The 24,611-nt window shown below is 41.6% G+C and overlaps 3 protein-coding genes across 4 annotated transcripts; 1 reads left to right on the forward strand and 2 right to left on the reverse strand.

Annotated features, from left to right (window-relative positions):
• Positions 1–2,983: 2,983 nt before the first annotated feature.
• LOC103970724 (rho GDP-dissociation inhibitor 1) lies at positions 2,984–4,710 on the forward strand. Its single transcript, XM_009384627.3, has 5 exons — positions 2,984–3,525; positions 3,613–3,679; positions 3,791–4,009; positions 4,109–4,233; positions 4,307–4,710. Exons 1-5 carry the CDS (start codon positions 3,301–3,303, stop codon positions 4,385–4,387), a joined length of 717 nt encoding a protein of 238 aa, XP_009382902.2. The 5' UTR covers positions 2,984–3,300; the 3' UTR covers positions 4,388–4,710.
• Positions 4,711–5,599: 889 nt separating this feature from the next.
• On the reverse strand, positions 5,600–18,006 carry LOC103970725 (uncharacterized). Of its 2 annotated transcripts, XM_009384630.3 has the most exons (7): positions 17,943–17,999; positions 17,699–17,770; positions 17,473–17,572; positions 8,153–9,482; positions 7,351–7,617; positions 7,014–7,169; positions 5,600–5,955 (listed from the first exon to the last, which is right to left on the reverse strand). In XM_009384630.3, the coding sequence occupies exons 3-7, from the start codon at positions 17,481–17,483 to the stop codon at positions 5,836–5,838; spliced, it is 1,884 nt and encodes a 627-aa protein (XP_009382905.2). In that variant the 5' UTR covers positions 17,484–17,572; positions 17,699–17,770; positions 17,943–17,999; the 3' UTR covers positions 5,600–5,835. The 2 variants fall into 2 exon arrangements, with proteins under 2 accessions (XP_009382905.2, XP_009382904.2); XM_009384629.3 differs by having other exon boundaries at positions 17,707–18,006.
• Positions 18,007–18,625: 619 nt separating this feature from the next.
• LOC135652898 (kelch repeat-containing protein At3g27220-like) lies at positions 18,626–23,801 on the reverse strand. The gene is made up of 7 exons (XM_065174217.1): positions 23,528–23,801; positions 22,217–22,402; positions 21,666–21,895; positions 21,374–21,544; positions 20,700–20,805; positions 19,140–19,346; positions 18,626–18,892 (listed from the first exon to the last, which is right to left on the reverse strand). The coding sequence occupies exons 1-7, from the start codon at positions 23,735–23,737 to the stop codon at positions 18,725–18,727; spliced, it is 1,278 nt and encodes a 425-aa protein (XP_065030289.1). The 5' UTR covers positions 23,738–23,801; the 3' UTR covers positions 18,626–18,724.
• Positions 23,802–24,611: the final 810 nt, after the last annotated feature.

The raw sequence follows: 24,611 nt of genomic DNA on the forward strand, positions 1-24,611 counted from the left end.
GATAGTCACGTTAGTAGGGCTGGAGATGGCGAAGCTTCAACGTGAAGACAGTTCATGTGTCCGAGAGTCATTGTGCCAAATCATGGATTTGGCCGACTCCACGCAACAACGACAAAGACAAAAGGAGGCCGCAAGAATGGAGGAGAAAGAGGCACACCCCTCAAGTAAGTAATAGATTAAGAATACAAATCATACGCCTCAATCATGACTTAATAACCTTTTATACGAAACAATAATGATTAAAAAATAAATAGTGTTAATCATAAATTTTATCGTCGATATTGATTCAGAACCAACCGAGAAATTTCATTCCGCATCTATCTCTTGTTGGTGTTGGGAACCCTATAAGATTGTGTTTATGGCGTGTTCGATAAAATCTTTCCGATGCCTAAGTTAATTTATAATGTAAGGTATCAATTGAAAGTCAATAATACCAACGCTGAGATTTCTACTCGTCTTTGGGAACTCACCTAATGAGACTTTTTATAGTGTAGCTCTGAGACCGTTATACTCATAAACATGTATTGTTATCGATACGATTTCACATATTATTCAACCTTGGTGAAATTATGTTGCCCCGAATTCGAAAACATATGATAAACACGACGTGGTCGATAATATCTAGAGGACAATACTATATCAATTGCACATGATAGAAATACTAGAGACCCAACATCGAGATATCAACCACCTAACGTCTAGGCATCGTCCACTTAGAGTATGTATAGAAAGGAGAGAGGGATAAGAGTGTTTGACCTCAATAACTATTCTCATGTTTAAATTTATAATCAATCAATCCCTATCGGTTCATGATTAGAAAAATATTCTACATCATGATAAATATTTAGATAATATTTCCTATTCATCAATCGAGGAGCAACTCCGAATGAAGACATCATTAGGTTTGAACCAATCTATCGTCCACACTCTGAGGAAAATGTTAAGAATATAAACCATAAAACTATATTCCATCTGCCGGCTTAAGTCTTCGAAAAGAACCGCAAGTGATAAGAAATACTTCGAGTTAATTGCCATGGAATGATACCAACGGAATTATAGGCATTTCTAGATAATGCCACAAAACTAATACTATAAAAATAACTCCGATATCTCTGTTGAGACATTTGAGTCGATTAATATATTATTACATAAAATAATAAGTCTTATGTTTGAATCCATATGTGAGCGTCATGCACACAGAATGATATGTCTTGGAATTAAAGTGTGGTTATGTTGTTTGGTTCATACAGAATGATATGGAAATAGAGAAAGAAAAAAAAGTTATAAAGACTTTGAATTGAAGGAAAGATAGGGAGTTAGCAAAAAAAAAAAAAAAAATCAGATGAAGGGAACAAAGCAAAGAAACAAAAATCGTGTCATAACAATACAAAAATATGGCTTACTTCAAAAATATTTTTATGTGAGATGAAAATAAACATAGTTTTTTTTTAAGTTTGAAAGATATTTATAAAGATCGACCCATAACTTAACATCACATTAAATTAAACATTCGAGGGCAACACATATATATAGAGTAAATCTAATCGATCGGATACTATTTATCAAGGACTTAGTTGATTTTACATAATCATGTAATACGCTTGTGTGTCTATTCATAAAAGATTAGCTTTTTCAAACATTTAATGATCCTTCGAGAACCTATAAAAAAAAGATGGATTAGAGTAAATATTTAACTCAGAATTTCAGCAAACAAACACTTGATAGATAATGCATATTACAAACATAAACTTTATAAGTTTTGAATAGTCACACAATAAGAGATCTAAAGTGATCTGAGTATTTACATGACATTATTATAAAATAAAATAACGAGTTAATCCTATACACTACCCAAAATGTTCATCGGCAATATACCACTCAGACAACCTTATTTTGATTGATTTTTGTACTCAAATTCTAAAAACAAAAGATATTTTAGTAAAATTAGAATATTTTTTTCATAATCAGTAAACTAGTTAAGATTTTATTAGAAATCCAAGTAAAAGTTATAAGAATTTAGTGGTCAGAAGGCAATTGAGATGATCACGGGATGCATCTAGTCAACTTCAATGGCGTCCATTAATGCAAAGACAAGAACAGTGTGTCTTTCCACGTTAATTTATCCCACGAGACCCGCGCCCTAAGGCCAACACAAGAGCAAAGGACACACCCTTTCATTAAGAATCATCCATTCCATCGCGTTGACTATTATTTGCCCTTCCTTTCTTCCACCTCAAACTTCCATCGCGTTGACTATTATTTAGTGAAAGATGCTGATAAGAGAGCAAATTTCCTTCTCCTGATGAAAGAGAATTCAATATGCTTATAACATAAATCACTAATAATCCGATCTCGTGGTTATTTCTTGGAAGAAAAAGTTTCCTTTGTTCTTTAATTATTCCATTAGAACACATTTTGTTTATTATACGGTGAGTGATAAACATAATGTGTGTAAGTTAAGATGCAGGCAGACGTATTACATTTTCTTGACTACATTAATCACATAATTCAAAAAATTAATTTTTATAGAAAATATTTATTAGTTTTAATGATGTAATGTGTGATTGTCATAAAGAATATAATAAGATAATTAATTATAAATTATCTTCTATAATTAATTATCTTTAGCATCTCGATCCCTATATATATTTTTAAATTAGATTAAAATCTTTATACTTAACATGATTAAAAATAAAAAGATAGATATTTTGTTAGAAGGGGTTAAATAGTTTATTTTTATAAAAATAAAAAAAATTAATATAATTTTTGAATGTACAAAAATTAAAATGCAAAAAGTAATTAATTATAAAAGATAATTTGTATTTAGTCCAATGTGAATCCGTGGGATAGAATTCAATATGACGTGCGTGTGTGACATGATATCCTACGTGAATCGTGTGGAGGGGGGGCGGGCCCACATCCCACCACCTGTCCCCACACATATAGGCGCTTCTTCCTCGGGGGATAACCGATGCCATCAACTGTCACCCGAAAACGAGGAGAGAGCGAGCGAGAGAGAGAGAGACGGTCGCTCCTCGTCCACCATCTGTCATGGATCGAAGATAGTGTGTGGGCGATCTCAATCCGAGACCTCTTCTCCCTCCCCTCTTTATCTCCCCCTTTCCCTCCTCCTCGCTCTCCCTCTCTCTCTTTTTCTCTTTCTCTTTCTACCTGCATCGCGTCCTCCTCCTCTTCCTCCTCCTCCCGTGTGAGAGCAACGAGGACAGAAGGAGAGCAGGTGTGTGCGCTGCGCTGGGAGTTCCCTCGGGCGGCGACGACACTGCCTTGGCCGGCCCCGACATGGAGAAGGAGGAGCAGAAGGAGAGGAAGCCGGGGGAGGAGGGTGGCGAGCCCAGCGAGGCCAGCAGCGAGGTGGAGGGGAAGATAAGCCGGAAGCCCAGCTGCGCCTCCCTCGCCTCCAACGACGAGGACTACGTAGGCGGCGACGAGGAGGACGATGACGAGAAGCGAGCGGTGCTCCTCGGCCCGCAGATTGGTCTCAAGGAACAGCTTGAGATGGACAAGGTGCAGTCTTATCATACATATATCGTCTGATCTGATCTGATACATATGTATATACTCCGTCAATGCACATTGTGGTTGGTTCCACAGGATGATGAGAGCTTGAGGAAGTGGAAGGAGCAGCTCCTTGGAAGTATTGATCTCAATGAAGTTGGAGGTTCTCTCTCTCTCCATATACTAATACATATATATATATATATACGTATTCTCTTTGGACTTGCTCGATTTGATGTAACGTGCACATGACATGTTCGCTTATTTTACGCAGAGACTCTCGACCCGGACGTAAGGATTCAAGACCTCACGATCCTGACTTCCGAGCGCCCCGATCTGGTTCTACCGATTCCATTCGTCCCCGACGCGAAGGGCTTCGCGTTCGCGCTCAAAGACGGAAGCCGCTACCGCCTCAAGTTCTCCTTCACCGTCTCCAACAACATCGTCTCCGGGCTCCGCTACACCAACACGGTCTGGAAGACCGGGATGAAAGGTAGTGTTTGAAACGTAACCTTGGTCCTTGTGCTGTCGTGGGCTTTGTTTTGTTAAGCTTCGTGTGCTATGCCGTCGTGGCGTTCGATCTTTTGTCCAGTTGACAGCACGAAGGTGATGCTGGGAACATTTAGCCCTCAGAAGGAACCTTACACGTACGAGCTGGAGGAAGAGACCACCCCCGGTGGTTACTTCGCGAGGGGATCCTACTCTGCAAGAACAAAGGTGAGACCGGTTACTGCAGATGAGCGGACATGGACAGAGGATGATGCATGCTACCCTTTTGCTTTTGTTGCAGTTCGTGGATGATGACGGGAAGTGCTACCTCGACATGAGCTACTACTTCGAGATCCGGAAAGACTGGCCGACGCCCGCTTGAGCATCGTCCGAAGGTTTTGTGCCATTGAATCCGTCTCCGGAGGAACTGAAGCTTGTCATTGCATGCTTGCAGAGGATTAATCGTTTTGATTTGAACTCCGGAGATGGATGTCTTGAGGTGCTGTCGTTCCGGGCGAAGGTGTTCGACATGAGTCAAGCTTTGTTATGTGTATGGGGGAAAGTTGCAAGCCTTTGATGTTTGCTTTGCCTTCTCTGACATGGTGTTAATCTTGTGTTGCTTCTTCCTCTGTGGCCCTCCTAAATGGGATGCTAATAACAAATGTTTACTTCTGTTTTGCAAGGATTGTTAAGAGTTTCTTTTCATGGAATGTGTGTTGGTTAATTATGTTCATAGATCACTGCTTTCCAACCATACAAATCAATGACAAGGATTGGATCCATGTTATGAACTCATTATTTCTTCCTTGTTTCTGCTAAAAATGAAATGGGTGTACAATCGATTAGAAGGATTGGATTCATGTTATGAACTCATTATTTCTTCCATCTTTCTGCTAGAAATGAAATGGGTGCAGATTTTTACTTTTCCTAATTAGATTATGATCGATCAATTTTATCTTAAACAGGATAGAATATGGTGTTCATAGATCTAATAATATTATCATTAGGCTATGGAGCATGGTTTGATACATACCGACACGACACATGATACAATTGATTGATACATATTGCTTGTACTGAGCGATATATAACAATACGATGAACCTTACTACAGACAAGGACTGTCAGAAGCCCGTGTTTTATTTAGCAGCATGAAACTGGTTGTATTTTCTTACTAGTTTAATCCCACTAAAATTAAAAGGAACGACAACAATAAAAATAATAAGAAATAGCTCAGCCCTTTTAGCATATTCAAATTCCAGATGCTTTTATGAAGATGAAAAAAATAGAGAGATACTATTCCATAGTGCCATGCTAAATTTATCGAAGCATGACCGAGATATTTAAGGTGATAAATATGGTGTACGTGCAGGTCAGACTAAGCACAAACACCCATGAGATTTCCCAGGGAAATAATCTTCACAAGATGGAGCAAAGTTTAGACGCACAAGCAGGAGTCATCCATAAGCTTGCAACAAGTACAATCAGAATGGCACAACAGTTAGTTCCTGAGCAATTCAACATTACAACTCTAGGGCAAGGACATTTAGAGGATTTAATGTTGCAATTTTCAATCATAAATGCGTATGAAACGTGAAAAAAAAAAACTATTTATTCGCATTTAACCTGTCATTTAGTCAGCGCACACCTTTATAAGATTTGAGCACAACAAAACGATTAATCAGCGAGACAACATTTAGAAGGGGGGGGAAAACAAAATTGGAGAGACGATACTAACAATGATCGATCGTCGTCATTTTTTCACCACCAACCATTATACCATCAAAATTTTCTCCGAGAGGAAATGGAACTCAAGGGAAGCTTTTGGTTCTAAGGGGCCATGAGTCCTTCGATTGTGTATGAGAGAGACTGTGCCCAGTCAGTTTTGAATAATAATGTTTGTAGTGTCCGCATTACGTTATAATCTGGATCCAGTTTGCGCTGCCAACCCTACAAAATAAACAAATGGGAACTTCAGCTGTGCCAGAGAAACAAAAGACATTCTGAAACACATTTGTTACTGTTTCAATCAAGCTGGTTAAGAGTGCCACAGACTAATACATCATGCCCCCCCTTTTTTTTTCAAATTCCCATCCACACATGAGCAGGAGCAATCATCTGAAGACTAGAATTATTTCCACGAATAAAAATCTGATGCATAAAGCAGGCACCATTTGTATGGAAGAGCAGGAATTCGAAACATGAGCAACCTTTGTAATGGAAAATTTTTCCACCTGTATATGATTTTCATTATAGATCATGTGTTTGTATATGCCTGAATATTGTGTTTAGCAAATAGAAGTAGTTGTTAGATTGATAAGAAAATAACTATAATGATTTGAAGTTCAGATGCTTCACTTCACCAAGAAATTACTGAACACAGCCACTATCCAGATAATCTAATTTTTTTCACGTGATTCCCAGAATAAGCAAACACAATGCAGTTTTCATCAAGAAATAAACCGATACTTCTTAGCACAATTAATTGGAAATTGTTTAGAGCTGATATGTGCATGAGCTTCTTCTATGAAAAGCTCCTAGGAGACTCTTCTTGTCTCATGCCTCTGCGCAATTCTAAAATTGCCTTAAAAAATTGACTTTATAATGCTCAATGTGTCCCATCAAAAAGCACATACAATAGAGCTAATCTATAAGCCTATAAGTTCTATGATGCAATCATATTACTTAAACATACAAGACAAGGAAAGAGTTGTATCTTTTTGTTTAATGCTCCATATGATGGTTCAGATGATATCAAATTGGGATGGGGTATATACATCATTTGTACAAGGTAAGAAGTACAAGATACAAAGAAACAGAAGCTGATACATATGATGGTTCATATGATGGAAAGAGTTGTATCTTTTTGTTTAATGCGCCATGTGATGGTTCACATGATATCAAATTGGGATGGGGTATATAAACCATTTGTACAAGCTAAGAAGTACAAGATACAAAGAAACAGAAGCTGATACATACAGTGGGGTAAAGTTGATTAAGATATTTACCTCTAGAACCAAAGTTGTCACCATCACAGTGCAAACATTACCGTCAATATTGACTTTATGGCGGCGAACTTGCTCTAGCAATTGATGCATGCATTCAGCTGGATGGACAGAATCCCCTTCAGCTGAGCCCCAAAAACTGAATGACCTCACTACCTCCTGTAATATCATATACACATCACCAATGAACATGCATACACATGAATGCATATACAGGTGCATGGGTATCCAGTGTTCGAAGTAACTATTAGAGTGTGATAGGATCTCAAGCGCAGAGAACATATCAATTAAATTTCCAGCCTTAAAACACTTCAAGAAAAGAGGCTACAACAGACAGTACCTCAATGAAAGCCTTTGGATTTGGGCAGTTTTGATTTTTCGATAACCTTAAGGTGCACTCAGCAGCAGTCCGGCCATCTCGAAGAGCAACAGCCTTAAAGAAGTCAAGCAGATTTACACGGTCACTGCCGGAAAGCTCTGCAGTCATGCCTACATCAAGAAAGATGACATGAGGCCTTGATTTAAAAAGCCCTTTATTTGAGTGCTTGGTTTGAACTCGGACAAGAATATTTCCAGGATGCATATCTGCATGGATGAAATTGTCCACCTGAATAAAAATGACTGCTCAAGTTAACTATAGAAAGAAAGTCACCTTAAAATGTAACAAAATGCTTAACAACCACAAAGAGAGTTTAAATGGTTCCAAGATTCATAACATACTATCAAGGAAAAAAAAGGTGAATGCATGGTTCAATTGGGACCTTGATCCTCGTCCTTGGAAGAAAATAAACAAAGTGTCCTCTGATAAAAAAGAGTTATGCTGACTGTTGCCATCAAGAATAAAAGTTTTCTTTGAGAACACTAGTAGTAATAATTTTGAATTAAGAAAAAAAGAAATATTATAAGTAGGAACACAAAAACATAAATTAGATGAAGTGTTAATAGTGAGTCCAATGCAATTTCCATTGATATTGATTGTTTTTATTGGTCTGCACGTCAAACTTGAATGCGGAAGCAATATGCACAGACAAAAAATACTATAGGCTGAAAAGAAGGTTGAAAACCTGGGTGGAACAAAAACCAAAACTAGAAAGATCACAAGAACAAAATAATACCATCAAAGAGACAAATGGAGATCATACCAAGAGCATCTTCAAGAGTGCATGAGTCCCAATGTGAGCAAGAGCACTTTTGACTCGGTCATGCCCATCAAGCTCATCAACATAGTGAGAAACGCTTTGCCCATACTCGTAAGTCTCCACTAAAACTGCAGGATGGACAAGTGGGTAGAGAGGTTTTGGAAAAGATACATCCTTCCACCTGCGAAAATTATAAATGAAGCGGCTTAGATGGGCAGCTTCCCTTGCAAGATCTACTTGAGACATCATGAAAACAGCAAACTGCTGCACGCTTTCGTCAAGGCGCAACCACTTCAAGGTAGGCATGAACTTGGAGATCTTGGCCACTATATTAATTATCATGAAATCCCTCCTAATGGACTCACCAACACCAGGATGTCTAACCTTTACAGCAACAACCAGGCGCTTTGCCTGTTGACCAGGATATCGAAATCTCAAAGAAGCCCGATGTACTTGAGCTACACTTCCAGACGCCACAGGCTCCTCTTCAAAATTCTCAAAAACATCAGAAAGTTTGCGGCCAAATGCTTTCTCTATAGATTTCCTTGTGTAGGCAAAGCTATGAGCAGGTGCTTTAGTATGAAGCTTCGCCAATTCAGTGCAAAGGTCACTAGGGAAGAGGTCTGGACGTGTAGCAGCCCATTGACCCCATTTTATTAATGCTGGACCTGCCTTTTCCAGAGTAGAATGAACAAGATGAATCCACACTTTCCTGAACTTAGGACCACAATCATCTGCAAGTGGAGCCATTACTATTATAGGGGAGAACAGAATAGCCAAATAGAATGCTCTTAGGAATAATATAAAACACTCCAACAGCGAAAGAATAAATGAAGTGAGAAAAATATGGCTATCTTGTGCACGCGTATAAAAATCATCTCGTGTTCGAAAATATTCCCCATCTGCCCAAGCCATTTTAGACAATGCAATCTCTCCTGCAACAAATGCAAGAAAACTAGGAACTAAATGGGATCTAGTGACAGCCAAGCTTGTAGCACAAGCAATCTTACTGACAGGTGAAGAAGCAATTCCTCTATAAGAGTACATTACACAAAGCCTTTGCCAGGCAACTTGAGCATGATGTGTCATTGAACTTCTAGCTGAAAGAACAGAGAACTTCCGCAAGGGGTTATTCTTGTATAAGTTCTCCTCAGATTTGTAGAGCATAGATAAGTTATTTTGTCTGCAAAAAACTTTGTAACAAGATAACATTCTGTATGAAAAAGGGAATCCATTTGTTGAAGATAATCTAGGTTCTGTAGTGGAAAAGCTGGTTCTGTAATTTGCTAGAAAAGAATACCCAATTTTCCTGATTTTATGAAAAGACAAAAACCTGCAAGTGGGATGAAGGATGTTGTAAGTCACAAAGTAAACCTTGAAATAAAATATTAACTAAAACATTTAAATTCTTAGACTATAATTGACTAATAGCTATTCAATATTATTATCTACTGAGTATAACAAGAACCATGTTAAGTTATGCAAATAAGATGATTTAGAACTGATAAACCAATTTCCTACATGGATAATACATGCATTCCCATGGGGCAAAACACTGGCAAGAGTACAAACAAGTGAGTACATAACCCATTAGTGCATAATCAATGTAAGAGGAAATCATGATATTCATATTTCAGAAACCACATTTAAAAAAAAAAAAAAAAACATTGAACGTTGACATATTAATTATATTGGAATTGTTTATGATGGTATTGGGTCAGACAATATCACAAACAATTTCATTCTTACCAAAGCACATTGTAGTCCGATAAAAAGACCAACAATATTAGGCATTGTCTTGAATGGTCCGATGACATAAACCAGTTAATCCTTAATCAAAACAATATGAACTCATTATTTTTCCACATAGCAGTCCTTATATAGTAGGAATGAAGGATGTCATCATGTTTCACCGTTACTCATCACTTATTTAAGACAAATTGAACAGCTAATCAAGCCAATACGACATTCAAAACTGATCTCTATATTATACATCTGCAAATCAACACCAATCCCGAAGCTCAGTGGCACAGACCATACCGGTCACTATATGCAGGCATACTGTGACCAACAAAAAGGAGAAAGAAAGATAAAGAAAAAGAAGAGGAGAAGAGAAAAATGGAACTTGCTAGCCTAATCTTGCAACCTTAAGCAAGCTCTCGGGCGCATCTTGCAACTCATACAAAGGATTCGTCTCTCAATGACGAAGAACCTGTCTTACTCACAGTGCCCACTACCCTAATGTCACGGCCTTAGTTGGAATTGCCTAAGGCGTGAGGCACCTGTGCGGCAAAGGCGTGAACTTAGCTTGCGTTGCCTAAGTCGAGCTTCGCCCTTGCGATTTGCGTCCGCAAAGATCAGCCCACTTGCAACCTCTCGTTGGTCCCGAAGGACCAGTAAAAAGAGAAAGTTGATTAGTTAGAAGAATGAGCAACGGACAAGTCCCGACGTCTCGCGAAAAGGGGAAGCTTTACAAGCAATTCAGGGAGCACCTTGCGTGCACAAGAGAAAAGAGGGAGAGGGGGAAAACAAGGACTTTAGAAGGTTGAATGAACAGCTGCAAGTCCACAAACAGCTGCTCACCGGGTGCCAGGCGCGACAACAAGTTCCCGTCAAGGTAATGTGCGAACTTGCGAAAGATTGTTCAACGCCGGACACTATACCAAAGCCCCATCCAGCCTTGTGCCACCCGGGTGGTTCCAAGGGGCTAAGATGGCTGACGTTTTGTGAGCAAAAGAGGACTGTAGGAAACAGCCCGTGGCACACGAAAACGAAACTGTTTTGGGCTATTTTGGGGTTGTTTTGCTTGGTTCGGTGAGCGATCGCTTTGTAGCGCTGCAACTTGTTCGAATTTACATTTTTACAAGGAAAATGACTCAAAACCAAGACAAAACATGCTGCCAAGCAGCTGTACATGTAGATGAGGGCGACGAACGGTTCGTTGAACGGAGTTGTTGCGGGTGCGCGACGACCGTTCGTGACATTCTCCCCCACTTAAACTGTCGACGCCCTCATCGACGCTTGTTGGTAGTTGTTGATAATTGTTTCTTCATGTCGCAAGGCGTCTTCGGGCTCCCAACTGGCTTCAGTTCGGGGAAGCTTTCACCACTTCACCAAGTACTCGATCTGCTCAGCTCCATTGGGTACCTTTATCTTGTGATCCGCTAAAATGGTTTCAACTCGCTTCTCGTAGGAGACTCTGGTGGGGGGTAGCCGAGTTGGAACACTTCGGGAAGCATCTTACGAATCCGAGTGGTAGGCTTTTAGGTTGCTGGCGTGAAGAACGTTGTGAATTTTGAACCACGCCGACAGCTGCAACTTGTAGGAGACATTGCCTACCTTGCTGATAATTGGGAAGGGCCCTTCATACTTGCGCACCAATCCTTGGTGGACTTTGTTCCTAAATAATTAGAGTGATGCTGGTTGGAGCTTTACCAACACCAAATCGCCGACTTTGAACTCTTGCGGTCGCCTTCCCAAGTCTGCCCACTTCTTCATCCTTTTTGCCGCCTTCTCCAAGTAAGCCCGCGCAATATCTACATTTCGATGCCACTCCTTTGCGAAGTGGTAGGCTGATGGACTACTCCCAGTATTACCCGATTGCCATGGTGTGAGGAGTTGACGGTTGTTGTCCTGTAATAATCTCGAAGGGGTTCTTGTTGGACGCAGAGCTCCGCTGCAAGTTGTAGGAGAATTGGGCAATGTCTAACAACTTCACCCAATCTCGTTGGTTGGCACTCACGTAGTGCCGAAGATATTGCTCTAGGAGCGAGTTTATCCTCTCGATTTGGCCATCCGTCTGGGGGTGGAGGCTTGTGGAGAAGTATAACTTGGATCCCAACCATTTGAATAGCTCAGTCCAGAATCGTCCCAAGAACCGAGCATCTCAATCACTTATGATATTGTGCGGGACTCCCCAATACTTCACCACATCCTTCATCATCAGCTTGGCCGCCTCCTCTGCTGAACAGTGTAGGGGAGCAGCAATGAAAGTTGCATACTTTGAAAATCGATCGACTACCACGAGTATCGATCCGAGTCTCTCTACTAGTGGCAAGCTTGATATGAAGTCCAAGGAAATGCTCTCCCACGGCCTTTCTGGTACGGGCAACGGCTCCAAAAGTCCCACCGGCTTCCGCTGCTCCGCCTTGTCTTGTTGGCAAGTGAGGCACGTTCGAACATATTTCTCCACATCAGTCCCCATCTTCGGCCAATAGAAGACCCTCTCCACGAGAGCCAACGTTCGGTGAATACCTGGGTGTCCAGCCCATAGGGAATCGTGACACTCTCTTAAGAGTTCACGCCTCAAATTGTCCACTCGAGGAACATAAACCCTATTCCCTTTTGTGTACACGAGTCCCTCCTGGACCCAAAATCGTCGTGCCTTGCCTTCTTTGATGAGCTGCATCAAGATAACTGCCTGGGGGTCACTATACAGTCCATCCCTGATCCTGGAAAGGAAGTTGGAGTGCAACTGACTTGCTTGGCCTCTGCCCTCCAATTGTACAGAATTCACGCGCTCCACTTTCCGACTCAATGCATCGGCCACGACATTTGCCTTTCCAGGCTTGTACTCGATTGCCATATTAAATTCAACTAGGAAGTCCTGCCATCGTGCTTGCTTTGGGGAAAGTTTCTTTTGCGTTTGGAAATAGCTCAGAGTGATGTTGTCTGTCCTCAACATAAATCGCGATCCGAGAAGGTAGTGTCGCCAAACTCATAGACAATGGATCACCGCTGTCATCTCCTTCTCGTGCACTGGATACCGCCGCTCGGTCTCGTTGAGCTTGCGGCTCTCATAGGCTACCGGATGACCCTCCTGCATGAGTACTCCTCCAATAACGAAGTCTGAAGCATCTGTATGGACTTCAAAAGGCTCTCCATAGTCCGGCAATTTGAGCACCGGTTCTTCCAGAATAACAACCTTCAGATCTTGGAATGCTATTTCACATTTGTCAGACCACTTCTAAGGCTGCTCCGTCTTCAACAACTCCGTCAGTGGAGTTAAACGCTTCGAATACCCCGTTATGAAGTGTCAATAGTAGTTGACGAAACCAAGGAAGGATCTCAACTCTGGCACCTTTTTTGGAGTTCACCATTCCACAATCGCTTGCACATTTGATTTGTCCATCCGAATGGAACCATCACCAATTCGATGCCCCAAGAATAAGATCTCCGTTTGGGCAAAGTAGCATTTCTCCCTTTTTACGAACAAAGTGTTCTCCCTGAGAACCTTGAAAATTGTCCGAAGGTGCTTGACATGCTCCTCGAGCGTTTGACTGTAGACGACAATATCGTCCAAGTAGACGATCACGAACTTATCCAAATGCTCCTTGAATAGCTGATTCATGAGAGTGCGGAACGTGGCCGGAGCGTTGGTTAAGCCGAAAGGCATCACCAAGAACTCAAACACTCCATACCTGGTCACACAAGTAGTCTTTGCTTCATTGCCTTCAACAATGCGCACCTGCCAATACCCCGACCTAAGGTTGAGTTTTGAGAAATACTTGGCTTTGCCCAACTTGTCGAACAAGTCCGCAATGAGCGAGATGGGATACTTGTTCTTCACTGTCACTTTGTTGAGGGCTCGGTAATCGACGCATAGTCGGAGGCTCCCATCTTGTTTCTTCTGGAAGAGAACTGGAGCTTCGAATTGTGCTTTAGAGCTGCGGATGAGACCACCGCTTAGCAGTTCACCTAACTGCTTCCTGAATTCTGCCAACTCTGGCGAGGGCATGCGGTAGGGTGGTCTCGCTGGAGGCTTTACTCTTGGCTCCAACTCGATGTTGTGATCCATGCCTCTACGTGGTGGAAGAGTCTTCGGCAACTCGGGTGGTATAACGTCATTGAACTCTTTCAGGACGTTCACCACCACAGCAGGTTCTTGAATGGCCTTCTCGCCGAGTGGCTCTAGCATCATAGCAGCCACGAATGTTAATTCATCTTTTCGCACCCCTTTCTTCAGTTGCAATGCTGATATATGTTGGGGTTCCTTGGTTCCTCTTCGAGAGACGGGAACCACGCAGGGGTCGTCACCTCCCATCATACACAGGGAGTTTAGGAACGACATTGGCACCAACTTCGCCGCGTGCATGAACTCCATTCCAAGAATCACTTGGAAGTCGTCCAGTGGTACCGCCATCATGTTGGTGCTCCCGCTCAATGTTCTGATCTTGATGGGAACTCCCTTCGCCAACCCGGAGATTCGCCTGGCCTCCGAATTCACCGCCTTCATTCGACTTGGGCTCTTCTCCAAGATCAACCCAAGTCGCTTTGCTTCTCGATCGGCAATGAAGTTGTGGGTAGCACCTGTGTCCACCATTGCACGGGTTGTTTGGCCATTTAGCTTGATGTCTACGTACATCAGCTCACAACTTCCTGCTTTTTGTAGCTTTGTCTCCGTGTTCTCCCCCACTTGACCCCACATGGCGTTCAACAAATGCATCGCTCCCATCCGGGGTCCATGCGACTCCTCATAGTCACTGTTGGCTTCAGAACTACTCGAACTAAGAGCGACAGCTTTGCCCTTGTCCGATTTGGGGGGGGTGAATGAAAGTTGTTAAAGCATTGAGTGCCTGTTTTTGTGGGGACTCCCTCACCATGTGTGGCCCTCCGCACAAGAAGCATCCGCCAGGTTTTGGGGCCTTGCCTTTCGGGCTTGGCCCTTTGTGGGAACTCTTCTTCTTTTGTTCGCCCCCGAGCTCCTTCCCTCGAGAATATTTTGGAGGGCGATTGCTTGAAGATTGTTTCCTTCTTCCCGGGTCTTCGGAGGAAACGAAGTCGGTGAGCCTTTCTGCGGCAACAATTGCCCCGATCAAATCGGCGACATTCCTTCGATGTAGTTCTTGTTGCGCCCATGGCTTCAAACCATCAAGGAAGCTGAACAACTGATCCTTCTCAGACATGTCTTGGATGTCTAGCATTAGCGCAGAAAATTGCTTCACGTAGTCTCGAATGGAAGTATTTTGGCGGAGTTGTCTCAACTTCCTTCTTGCAACGAGCTCGGTGTTCTCCGGTAGGAATTGAGCTCTCAACTCCCGCTTCAAGTCCTCCCATGTGTCAACTTGACACCGACCTTGTTGGATCTCCTCCCAACGGGTTCTCCACCAAAGTTTTGCATCTCCGTTCAGATGCATGGTTGCTATGAAAACTTTAGTTTCTTCAGAATCAGGCCTCGTAGTTCGAAAGTATTGTTCATGTCGAATAGAAAATTCTCGAGCTCTTTGGCATCTCTGGCCCCTCCATAACCATGAGGCCCGGGTGCCCTCAAGTTTTGAGGCGGCGCAACGCGGGTGTTGCTTCCTCCCGCATTTAGCGCTCTTGTGAGCATGGCCACCCTCGAAGTGAGTTCCGCCATAACTTCTTACAAGTGTTGTACGGAGTCTTTGGTGTCATCTGACAATCGGTCGACTAGGGCCTCAACCTTGTCGATCCTGGACTCTGCTCCTTCTTGCGAGCTCTCTACCCCAACAAGCCTTTGTTGGCCATGGTAGAGTTCCTCCAAGCTCGCTTCAAGAACATCCAAGCGGGTTTCCGCCGTTGTGAGTCTCTCCTTGTGACTCTTTTTCCCGGTTGGCGCTCTAGATTGTGCCTCCTCCGCTCGCGGAGAGTAGCCAACTTCTCGCTCATCATGTTCGCTGCCGCGCTCCTCTTGAGCGCTCCAACAGCATGAGAGCGAGTGTGCACATGGAGCCCACCTACGGCTGCTTGGGGCAAGGGTCCGGCTTGCCCCGTCTTGCTTGATTCGCCATGATGCTTTGCCATGGCGAAGTTGCGAAGTTCCTTCGCTGCTCGCTCGAAGTGCTTGCCCGCTCTGATACCACAATGTCACGACCTTAGCTGGAATTGCCTAAGGCGTGAGGCACCCTTGCGGCAAAGACGCGAACTTAGCTTGCGTTACCTAAGTCATGAGGCACCTTTGCGACAAAGACGCGAACTTAGCTTGCATTGCCTAAGTCGCGCTTCGCCCTTGCGATTTGCGTCCGCAAAGATCAGCCCACTTGCAACCCCTCGCAGGTCCCGAAGGACCTGTAAAAAGAGAAAGTTGATTAGTTCGAAGAACGAGCGACGGACAAGTCCCGACGTCTCGCGAAAAGGGGAAGCTTTACACGCAATTCAGCGAGCACCTTGCATACACGAGAAAAGAGGGAGAGGGGGAAAACAAGGACTTTAGAAGGTTGAACGAACAGTTGCTCACTGGGTGCCGGGCGCGACAACAAGTTCCCGTCAAGGTAACGTGCGAATTTACGAAAGATTGTTCAACGCCCGACACAATACCGAAGCACCATCCAGCCTTGTGCCACTCAGGTGGTTCCAAGGAGCTGAGATGGCTAACGTTTTGTGAACGGAAGTGGACTGCAGAAAACAACTCGTGGCACACAAAAACAGAACTGTTTTGGGCTGTTTTGGGGTTGTTTTGCTCGGTTCGGTGAGCGGTCGCTTTGTAGCGCTGCAACTTGTTCGAACTTATATTTTTACAAGCAAAATGACTCAAAATCAAGACAAAACCAGCTGTCAAGCAGCTGTACATGTAGATAAGGGCGACGAACGGTTTGTTGAACGGAGTTGTTGCGGGTGCGCGACGACCGTTCGTGACACCAATCCCTAACAAAGAAAGGGGTATAGAGAATCAAATACAAAACATGGGTTTAAAATTCCATCCGAATGACAAGGGAACAATGCACAAATAGGGTTTTCCACAATTCACATGACAGCAAATTAATTCAAAGCCAAAAAAATACTCTTACGGTTACCACACGAACATCTTTTATACTTGCTTTAAGAAAATAACATATAGACATAAAAAAAGAGTGATTTAATCATATATAATGCACCTATAGCCTTCAAAAACCCTAGATTTCACTAGTCACAAATCATGATTAATGCAAAGGGGCAACTATAGATCCTGTACATTACCTAGACCTCACCAGATATAATTATCCATGGCAAATTTTAAGAAACATATGTCGGTTGGTTCCACCAAAGACCAACCAGATTAGTTATTTAGTTTCTCTTTTGTTTTTCCCTCCTCTTCCTTCCTATACTTGTTGGAACGGTAGTCTATTCAAAGTATAACTTACCTACAAAATTACTTTGAAAGTCACAAGGCTGACTTTCTAGCCCAATAATGCACATGTGTCCGCACCAAGGTTTCAGAAGTTAAACCAATTATAATATAGATCAGTACCATCCAAGACCCAGTGAGGCTGATTTCTCAAGCCTCGCCAATTAAAAGGCCAATAAGAACTCAGTTGTATCTATCTTCTACTATAGATTTCCTTTAGTACTCCGTAGAGTACCAAATCATGGTCCTGAAGACTGACCTCGACATCATTTGGCAGTCCAGAGAAATCCTCCTATGCCGCAACAAGAACCCTCTTTAATTCGCAATAGGAAGTTCCATCAAAGCGTCATATACCATAACTGCGAAAAAAATAAGAAAGAAAAAAGGGCAAGCCATCAAATCCAAAAAATTACTCTGATAGAAAATCAAGCTGAGAAGTCTATTGGAAGGAAGCTACAATAAGGGCATCCAGAAACAGAGCTCACGCTGAGACCTCCACGATGTTCTAGGGGCGGCAAAGGCGGCCAGGATGGCGCCGCGGCATCGGAATCCGAGACCTATGGAACCCATCAGAACATCTTCAGCAAGATCGAAGGGGAGGAGAACAAGATTATCTTCCTTGATGTAGCAAACGAAGGGAAAGGGGGGCGGGATCGCGACTCAATGTTAGGATCAGGGTTCAGAAGCAGGAGGAGAAAGGAATGGGAAGGAGAAGAGGCAAGCGGTGACCTGAAGCGAGCGCAGCAGAGGAAGAGAGGGGACGAGAGGCGAAGGCCGTTCCCACGTGCTCGCGGGACGACCGCACGGAGCATAATATATCGGGTTTAAAGAAGATGGACGTTTAGAACCCGCTCCGCTTCTAATAGTCAATTAGTGATGGTATCGGGTCGGGTTGCGGACCACCGTGTCTCGTTAAGAACTGGATCCGTATCCAATTCATCCTTATGATCAGGTTCAAACCGGGTTCCGGTCGACAACGATGGCAAAGTAATAAAACACTTAGAATCAAATAAAGAAAATGTCAAAAATCAATCTATTATATAATAAAAAATTATTAAATTCCAAAAATAAATTCAAATTGTTTTATTTTCTAATTAAATGTTTTCAAGAACTCTCTCCTCTTCCTCCAAGCCTTCAGGCCTGCACCATAATTACAAGTAAAACCTGAGGCACACTGGATTCAATCTGAGAAGACCTGCACACAAGTCTGAAGAAATTGTAAGCTGCATTTGGTTAGTAGACAACAGTTTTTGTGGCGAAAGCATCACATTTTTTCCCCATTTCTTTGGTTTGAAGATAAGGCAATGTCTCGAGTCATAACATCTTAAGGAGAAGCATAGGACACGTCAAATTCTGTGCTGGAGAACTTCCATTAATACAAATATCACACAATTCAAGCTAATGTCTGTCTCTACTTCCAAGTTTTTCTTATGATCAGATAATCTCATTGAAATAATGAAAGAACATAATGCAAGTAGAATTTTCGTAGAAGAACTTGATAATAAACAACGTCACGTTAAGCTTAATTTGGTTCTGTACATGCTTCCCACAACCTTTCTTGGAGATGGATCATTTGGCCCCCTGTCACGCTGGCCAGATGTGAAGTATAGCCAGCCATTCCAGAAGGCAGCCAAGGTAGTCTTGATTCGATATGGCATTCGACCAATTACCGACCATTTCTGTGAGCATAAAAGAAATAACATTTGGTAAGGGAAAGATAACACCCGATGTAACAAGAATGAAATAAGCCAACAATCATAGAACCATTGTGGAGGGCATATGATGATTCAAGCCACAACTTGGTGTTATGTGGGTTTGGAAAGCATTAATATATCAAGATATTCAAAATATTTCCAACCATTGAGAATGTAAAAGAAAATTATTGTATTTCTCAAGCAAGAACAAACAAGAGAAAAGATTGCTTACCAGGGAATCTAAATTAAACCGGAATACTTCACCAAGTAGAATCATCTTCTTGGTAATTGGGTGTTTCATTGTAGTGCCACCCACAACAATAATTGAGTTGTTGACGATAACCCATGCAAACTCTATGTGGGAATTTGGCAGTGGCATGGGAGGAAGTTGCTTCCATTTGTTTCCATCAGCCAGCATGTAAACATCACCATATTGCACCTGGACAAACAGATAAATGCACTTCGAAACATTAATATCGAACATTTAACGTATGAGCATAAATGTTTTAAGTATGGAGATATAAGCTACACGTTTGTTGGAACAGAAAAGGTCACTAATTACCACACCCTTTAATAGCCTTGGGCTTACATGCCATAAAACCCGAGATATCTGACTTCGTCAAAACTATTGATCTACCAGAAAAGCCTTGAGAATAGCAATCAGAAATAAATCCCTAGAGTATTGTTGGACACCAAGTTACTTCGAACACACAACCTGTTTCATATATGAGTGCGAGTATATAGGACATCATTTGGCTTTTGAAGTACATACACGTTCTCTTAGAGCAGGAAGCTTCCAATTAAAACATTCTTTCTTGTTCCAGGTGTAGCCATGTCATGTGGTTCTGGCATCTTCCATATCACATTCAACAAAACAGTTATGATGAATCTAAGATAAAACTCCTAAAGTGAACCTCACCAATCATAGTTTGCTTTCTCATGTCTTTCTTTATTTCCAGATAATGCCAAGTACTGAAATCAGCTCGTCAAGAGGGATAATAGAAGAAAAACAGCCCAAGTGACTGGCATACCATAAGTTGGAAATACCACCATTCGAGGCTTTTAGAGGGTAAAGTACTCAGGAACCACGTCATATTTAAAGGTGGATAACAGGAATGATCATCAAAGAAGACTTGCTTAAAAAGCTGTAATAAATGCAATGACCATTTGCTTAATGGAACAAGTGATCCTTGATGAACCATTGTGCAAAAGGATCAGCAGATCATCTAGAACTATTATCAAAATTCTGTTGTTGTTACCTCTGTTCCCATTGTGTTTCTGTCCATGTTATAGGAACTATCATGATACCACTATCCCAATTATGTTGATGTTGAGATTCTTAACTGGGCTAATCTTAAATGCTCAATTTTATTTTATACCCTATAGATACCAATTTTGATTTCATCCCAGTCTCACATACTTTTAGATAAGTTCAGTACGGTTTGCACAACATTATAGTGATTGAAAAATATTCTGTAACATATGTTTGCTACACTTATTAAAATTATTAAAAAATATGATTTGATGTAACACATGATAAATATGAATGACAGGCAGAACGTTATATGTTTTTTATAAGCTTGATATATACGGCACAAGTAGAAAAATGCCAAGAGAATTAGAAAATTTTTCAGTAGAACAGTTTTCAGAAGATATCCAAGGCACAAATAGTACTAAACTATGTTATTCTAAAACAGTTGAGTTATACCAAACAGAATAAAACTACTTCATGGAAGATGAAATTACTTTGCGTTGAAGTAGGCAAAGTATGACAACTTAAAAAAGATAGTACCTCATGTCTTCGAGAACATTTGTATATAGGTGATCCTGGCTTAGCCATAAAATCACCCTCTTGACCACCGATAACTAGTAGTTGATCATTAGCAACAACACATGCCCTGATGGCAGAATATAATAAACCATGAGAAATAGAAAAATACATTTTCATTATTCTATCTTCAATGAATTACAAACTGACTTATTCTGCAAAGGCCATTTACTATCTCTACAAGTGTCATAGAAGTGCAAAGTTATTTTTAATATAATAAAGGTGGCCATCACAAAGAATAAAATTACAGCAAGCTCTGAGTTGGCAATAAGTTAAAGCTACCAACCTCTAAATACTGTTTGACAGATTAACTGAAGTAAAACTTCCTTCAAAATAAACCACCAGGTGATGGTATTCCAGTTACAAGATATTCTGCCAACACTATCTATGACTGATAGAAAACATCCAAATTTATGAAACAACATGAAAATGAAGAATTTTAAAAGAATCTTCTAAGAAAAAGATCCTGCCACACCTATTACCTACTGTGAGTCTATAAAAATCATATCAAAGTTTAGTGGGAGGCATTAATTTCCACCTAATGGCATCTCAAGTCTGAGGTGTTAAACCAAAATTTTGGCAATATAACACGTAAAAATTATGCCTGATACATATTATGTGCAATGTTGGCAAAATACCTGTGAGGACCACCACGTGGTATAGGTATCTCAGTTGTCCATTCCTTTTCCAATGCCTTGCCATCCTTTACTGCAATGCTCCAATGATCTAATCCAGGTTCATGACGATCCTCTTTGCTGCCACCCATAACATGCAGTCTGCCTCTCCAAAGTTGAGTTGCTGGGGCATACCTGAAAATTGAAATGCAGAAAAAATCCAGATGAAGCTGCTTATGTAAAAGAGATCTCTTCCAGAGATGACTCCGTAAAAATGCAGGAGTTAGCCAGACACAATGTGCTAAACTGCACATACCTAGGAATGGGTAGTGGGGGCAATTCACTCCACTCTTTCGTCTGTGTATCCAGCACAAAGTTGCGATTAGTAGGCCCTCTACATTGTGGGCCATATTGTCCTGTGACAGCATAAATATATCTTCCATCCGTTGCCATTCCCAAGTGAGAATTTGCCATTTCTCTTGGCATTTCAATCCTTCCACCCCATGTATTATTTGTGAAATTGTATATATCAACATGAGAATGCACCTAAATGATGAGCGCATGGAAGAATATGATATTAGAATTAAAAGGTTAGGCATCAAGTACTTCAACATGAGATATCAAAATGCTTGTAGAAGCATGAAATTCACGAATTAAGTTCAGAGCGCACTAACTAAACTCAATAATCAAAGGCTAAATGTTGTACTAATCAAACACCAGCAAAGAATAAGAATTAAAAGCAGAGTCATCTATTCTAGTTTAGATTTACTTCATTTGGAAAATCAAAACAACTACAGCATGTCAATGTAGTCTAAACTAAAGCCTAGAAGAATAAGATAAGATACTAAAATTTTCACAAGTCCTTACATAATCAATGGTACCATATCCTGCAAATATATAAAACAGATCATTAATTTGTACAGCTGCCCCATCTAGACGAGGTACAGGTGCTTCAGGCATCTCTTCCCATTCTATTTGCGGTGCAGGTAAATCAGCATAAGTTGCATTAAGATATCTAACTGACAACTTGACATCTTTAGAGTCTCCTTTTGGCTGCAGTTAAAAAAAAATAAAATCAAATTGCCACCCTCCCAAAATATATGAAGGCATTGAAAATTGAAAACAACTAAATCCACCTAAACAAGACAAATTCCAGGATGCATCAGCAATTTGATTGCCAAAATTAGTTATACAAGCAAGAATATTTTGTTGCAAGTCCACAATCTCCTAAGCAAAATTTGGACAAAGAAGCACAAAAAGCACTGCCAGCATCATCAGGAAAACTAGAGAAACTGAATACATGGATTAACTGACAGTACAAGGAGATGTTACAGGGAGAATTGGCCCAAATAAGTAGCAATGCAGAAAGGTCTAGTATCATTTGCAGCGGCTACTGTTTTTACTTATTTTTCACACTTGAATAATGAATCTTCAAGGGAATAAGCATAAGTAGAAACTACTTCTTGTCCATGGTCGGAGGACAAGAGGAATATTCTAAAAACAGTTCTTTCATATATACAGGCCAATAGCAATTAATTCAATTGAAAAGAAAAAGGCGGACTGAGGTAGAATAAAGCGAATCCCCTTGGGAATATTTTGAGAAGACAATTCCGCACAACTGCTGCATCAGTCAGAAGCCAAAGCAAGAGAATTACGTTTATTAAAGGAGTCTTCCGAAGTATACATTACATAAGAGAAATTTTCAAAGGCATATGACGATATGCATGAGATTTCCATATTAAGTTAAAGGTTGAAAGACGTCATATAATCCTTCCGATAACAGAAACGAGGTCGCCAAAACATAATCAGAATAAATTATGCTTATTAGATAAAAGCAAGCCCCGGTGCATTGGCATGTAAGCAAAGCTAAACAAAGCCAAATCCGAAAATGTAGATGGACCGATGTAAAAGATGGGCCTTTCCAAACATGGTTTATCTTTCTCACTAATATTTAAAGCATCTGAAATCTAAAAGAAAAACCTCGATGAACTAACAACGCAAGCCTCATAGCTTTGCCATTGTCTCCACTAGACGGAGCAACAGAAAGAACGGCAGATCGCATTCAGATCCGACGAGAAAAGAAGCAACATTGTATCCAAACCAAATCCCCTAGGTACCAGATTCGAGAACCGAGATTCCGAGCCCAAACAAAGGCATCGGGATGAAGATCGAGCTTACTTGCTTGGCCTTGGGTGTGGAGAGGCCGAGGGAGAGGTCGAAGGAGGTGGGCCAGTAGGAAAACGAAGAGGGAGGAGAGATGCCCGAAGGCGATGAGGAGGAGAAGACCCAGAAGAAGTCGGCGAGGAGGACGATGGTGAGGAAGACGACGCAGGAAAGGAGGAAGACGCATTTCCGTGGCGTCTGCTTCCCGCTTCCAGGTCTGGCCATGGGTCCGAGGAGGGAGGAAGAGAGGATGAGGAGAAGCGAGAATGGAGTGAGGGGGAGGGGGAGGGGGAGGAGGGGAGGAAGAAGGGGTGGAGAGGCGGCGGCATCCGGAGAAGAGAAAATGGTGGGCGGACAGTTGTTGGTTTCGTGCTCTTTCTCGTTTATTTCGATGATCCTCCTTTTCCTCTCTCTCCTCGCTCTGGTATTATTACTGTGAGCGGGCGCCGGGGTTTGTCGGGTCGGTGCGGGGAACAGGTGGTTTCCGGGGGTTCGACTCGAACAGCTGCGCGTGAGCGGAATTTTAGGCGCCGAAACAATGGAGGCTTAGAAAGCAACTTCACAAAAAAAATGCACGTGAAGATATCGTGCAGCGGCGCGAGCGACGATTCCTCCCCTTCCCAAAATCTTCAGGTTGCAGCCACTAGTGTCAGCTTCTGAGGCTCTCCCTTGTTTACACACACCATATACAAAAGTTGTGCATCATTTTGGAATGCAAAAAATGTCCAACGTATACAGTCTGAAGATTAGTTAAGACATCCAAAGAATATGATGTAAAATAATACATATGATAAAGTTGTGGCCTTGGGGACATTAGGCTTCCTAAACATTCTGTGGATAATTTTGCTTTGGAAGTGAGTTTAGATGCCATAGATTCTTATGTTTTTCTTAAAATAAAAATAAACTATGCAAGGAAAGCTGTGAAAGAATAAAAATAGGTAAACGTATAAAATTTTTATGGTGTCCGAGCTCCGAAGAGTTTAAAAGATAGAGAGGCAAACAGTCAATTAATTTAATTAATAGATTAAAATAATGTGATCAAAAGTTGTATACTGAGTCCAACGTCCGCGCATGCCCTCACAATGAAAAGAAACAAAAT

Source organism: Musa acuminata, chromosome BXJ3-11, assembly GCF_036884655.1.
Source record: "Musa acuminata AAA Group cultivar baxijiao chromosome BXJ3-11, Cavendish_Baxijiao_AAA, whole genome shotgun sequence".
Lineage (NCBI taxonomy): Eukaryota > Viridiplantae > Streptophyta > Magnoliopsida > Zingiberales > Musaceae > Musa > Musa acuminata.

Coding starts and splice junctions, on each gene's coding strand:
- LOC103970724 (XM_009384627.3), top strand. CDS start 3,301: ATGGAGAAGGAGGAGCAGAAGGAGAGGAAGCCGGGGGAGGAGGGTGGC. Junction 3,680..3,790: donor TGATCTCAATGAAGTTGGAG/GTTCTCTCTCTC, acceptor TATTTTACGCAG/AGACTCTCGACCCGGACGTA. Junction 4,010..4,108: donor CTGGAAGACCGGGATGAAAG/GTAGTGTTTGAA, acceptor TCTTTTGTCCAG/TTGACAGCACGAAGGTGATG.
- LOC103970725 (XM_009384629.3), bottom strand. Junction 7,618..8,152: donor CACTCTTGAAGATGCTCTTG/GTATGATCTCCA, acceptor ATTTTTATTCAG/GTGGACAATTTCATCCATGC. Junction 5,956..7,013: donor TGACAACTTTGGTTCTAGAG/GTAAATATCTTA, acceptor TTTATTTTGTAG/GGTTGGCAGCGCAAACTGGA.
- LOC135652898 (XM_065174217.1), bottom strand. CDS start 23,737: ATGGCCAGACCTGGAAGCGGGAAGCAGACGCCACGGAAATGCGTCTTC. Junction 21,545..21,665: donor CCCCCACTACCCATTCCTAG/GTATGTGCAGTT, acceptor TTCAATTTTCAG/GTATGCCCCAGCAACTCAAC. Junction 19,347..20,699: donor AATGTTCTCGAAGACATGAG/GTACTATCTTTT, acceptor CTGTTTGTCCAG/GTGCAATATGGTGATGTTTA.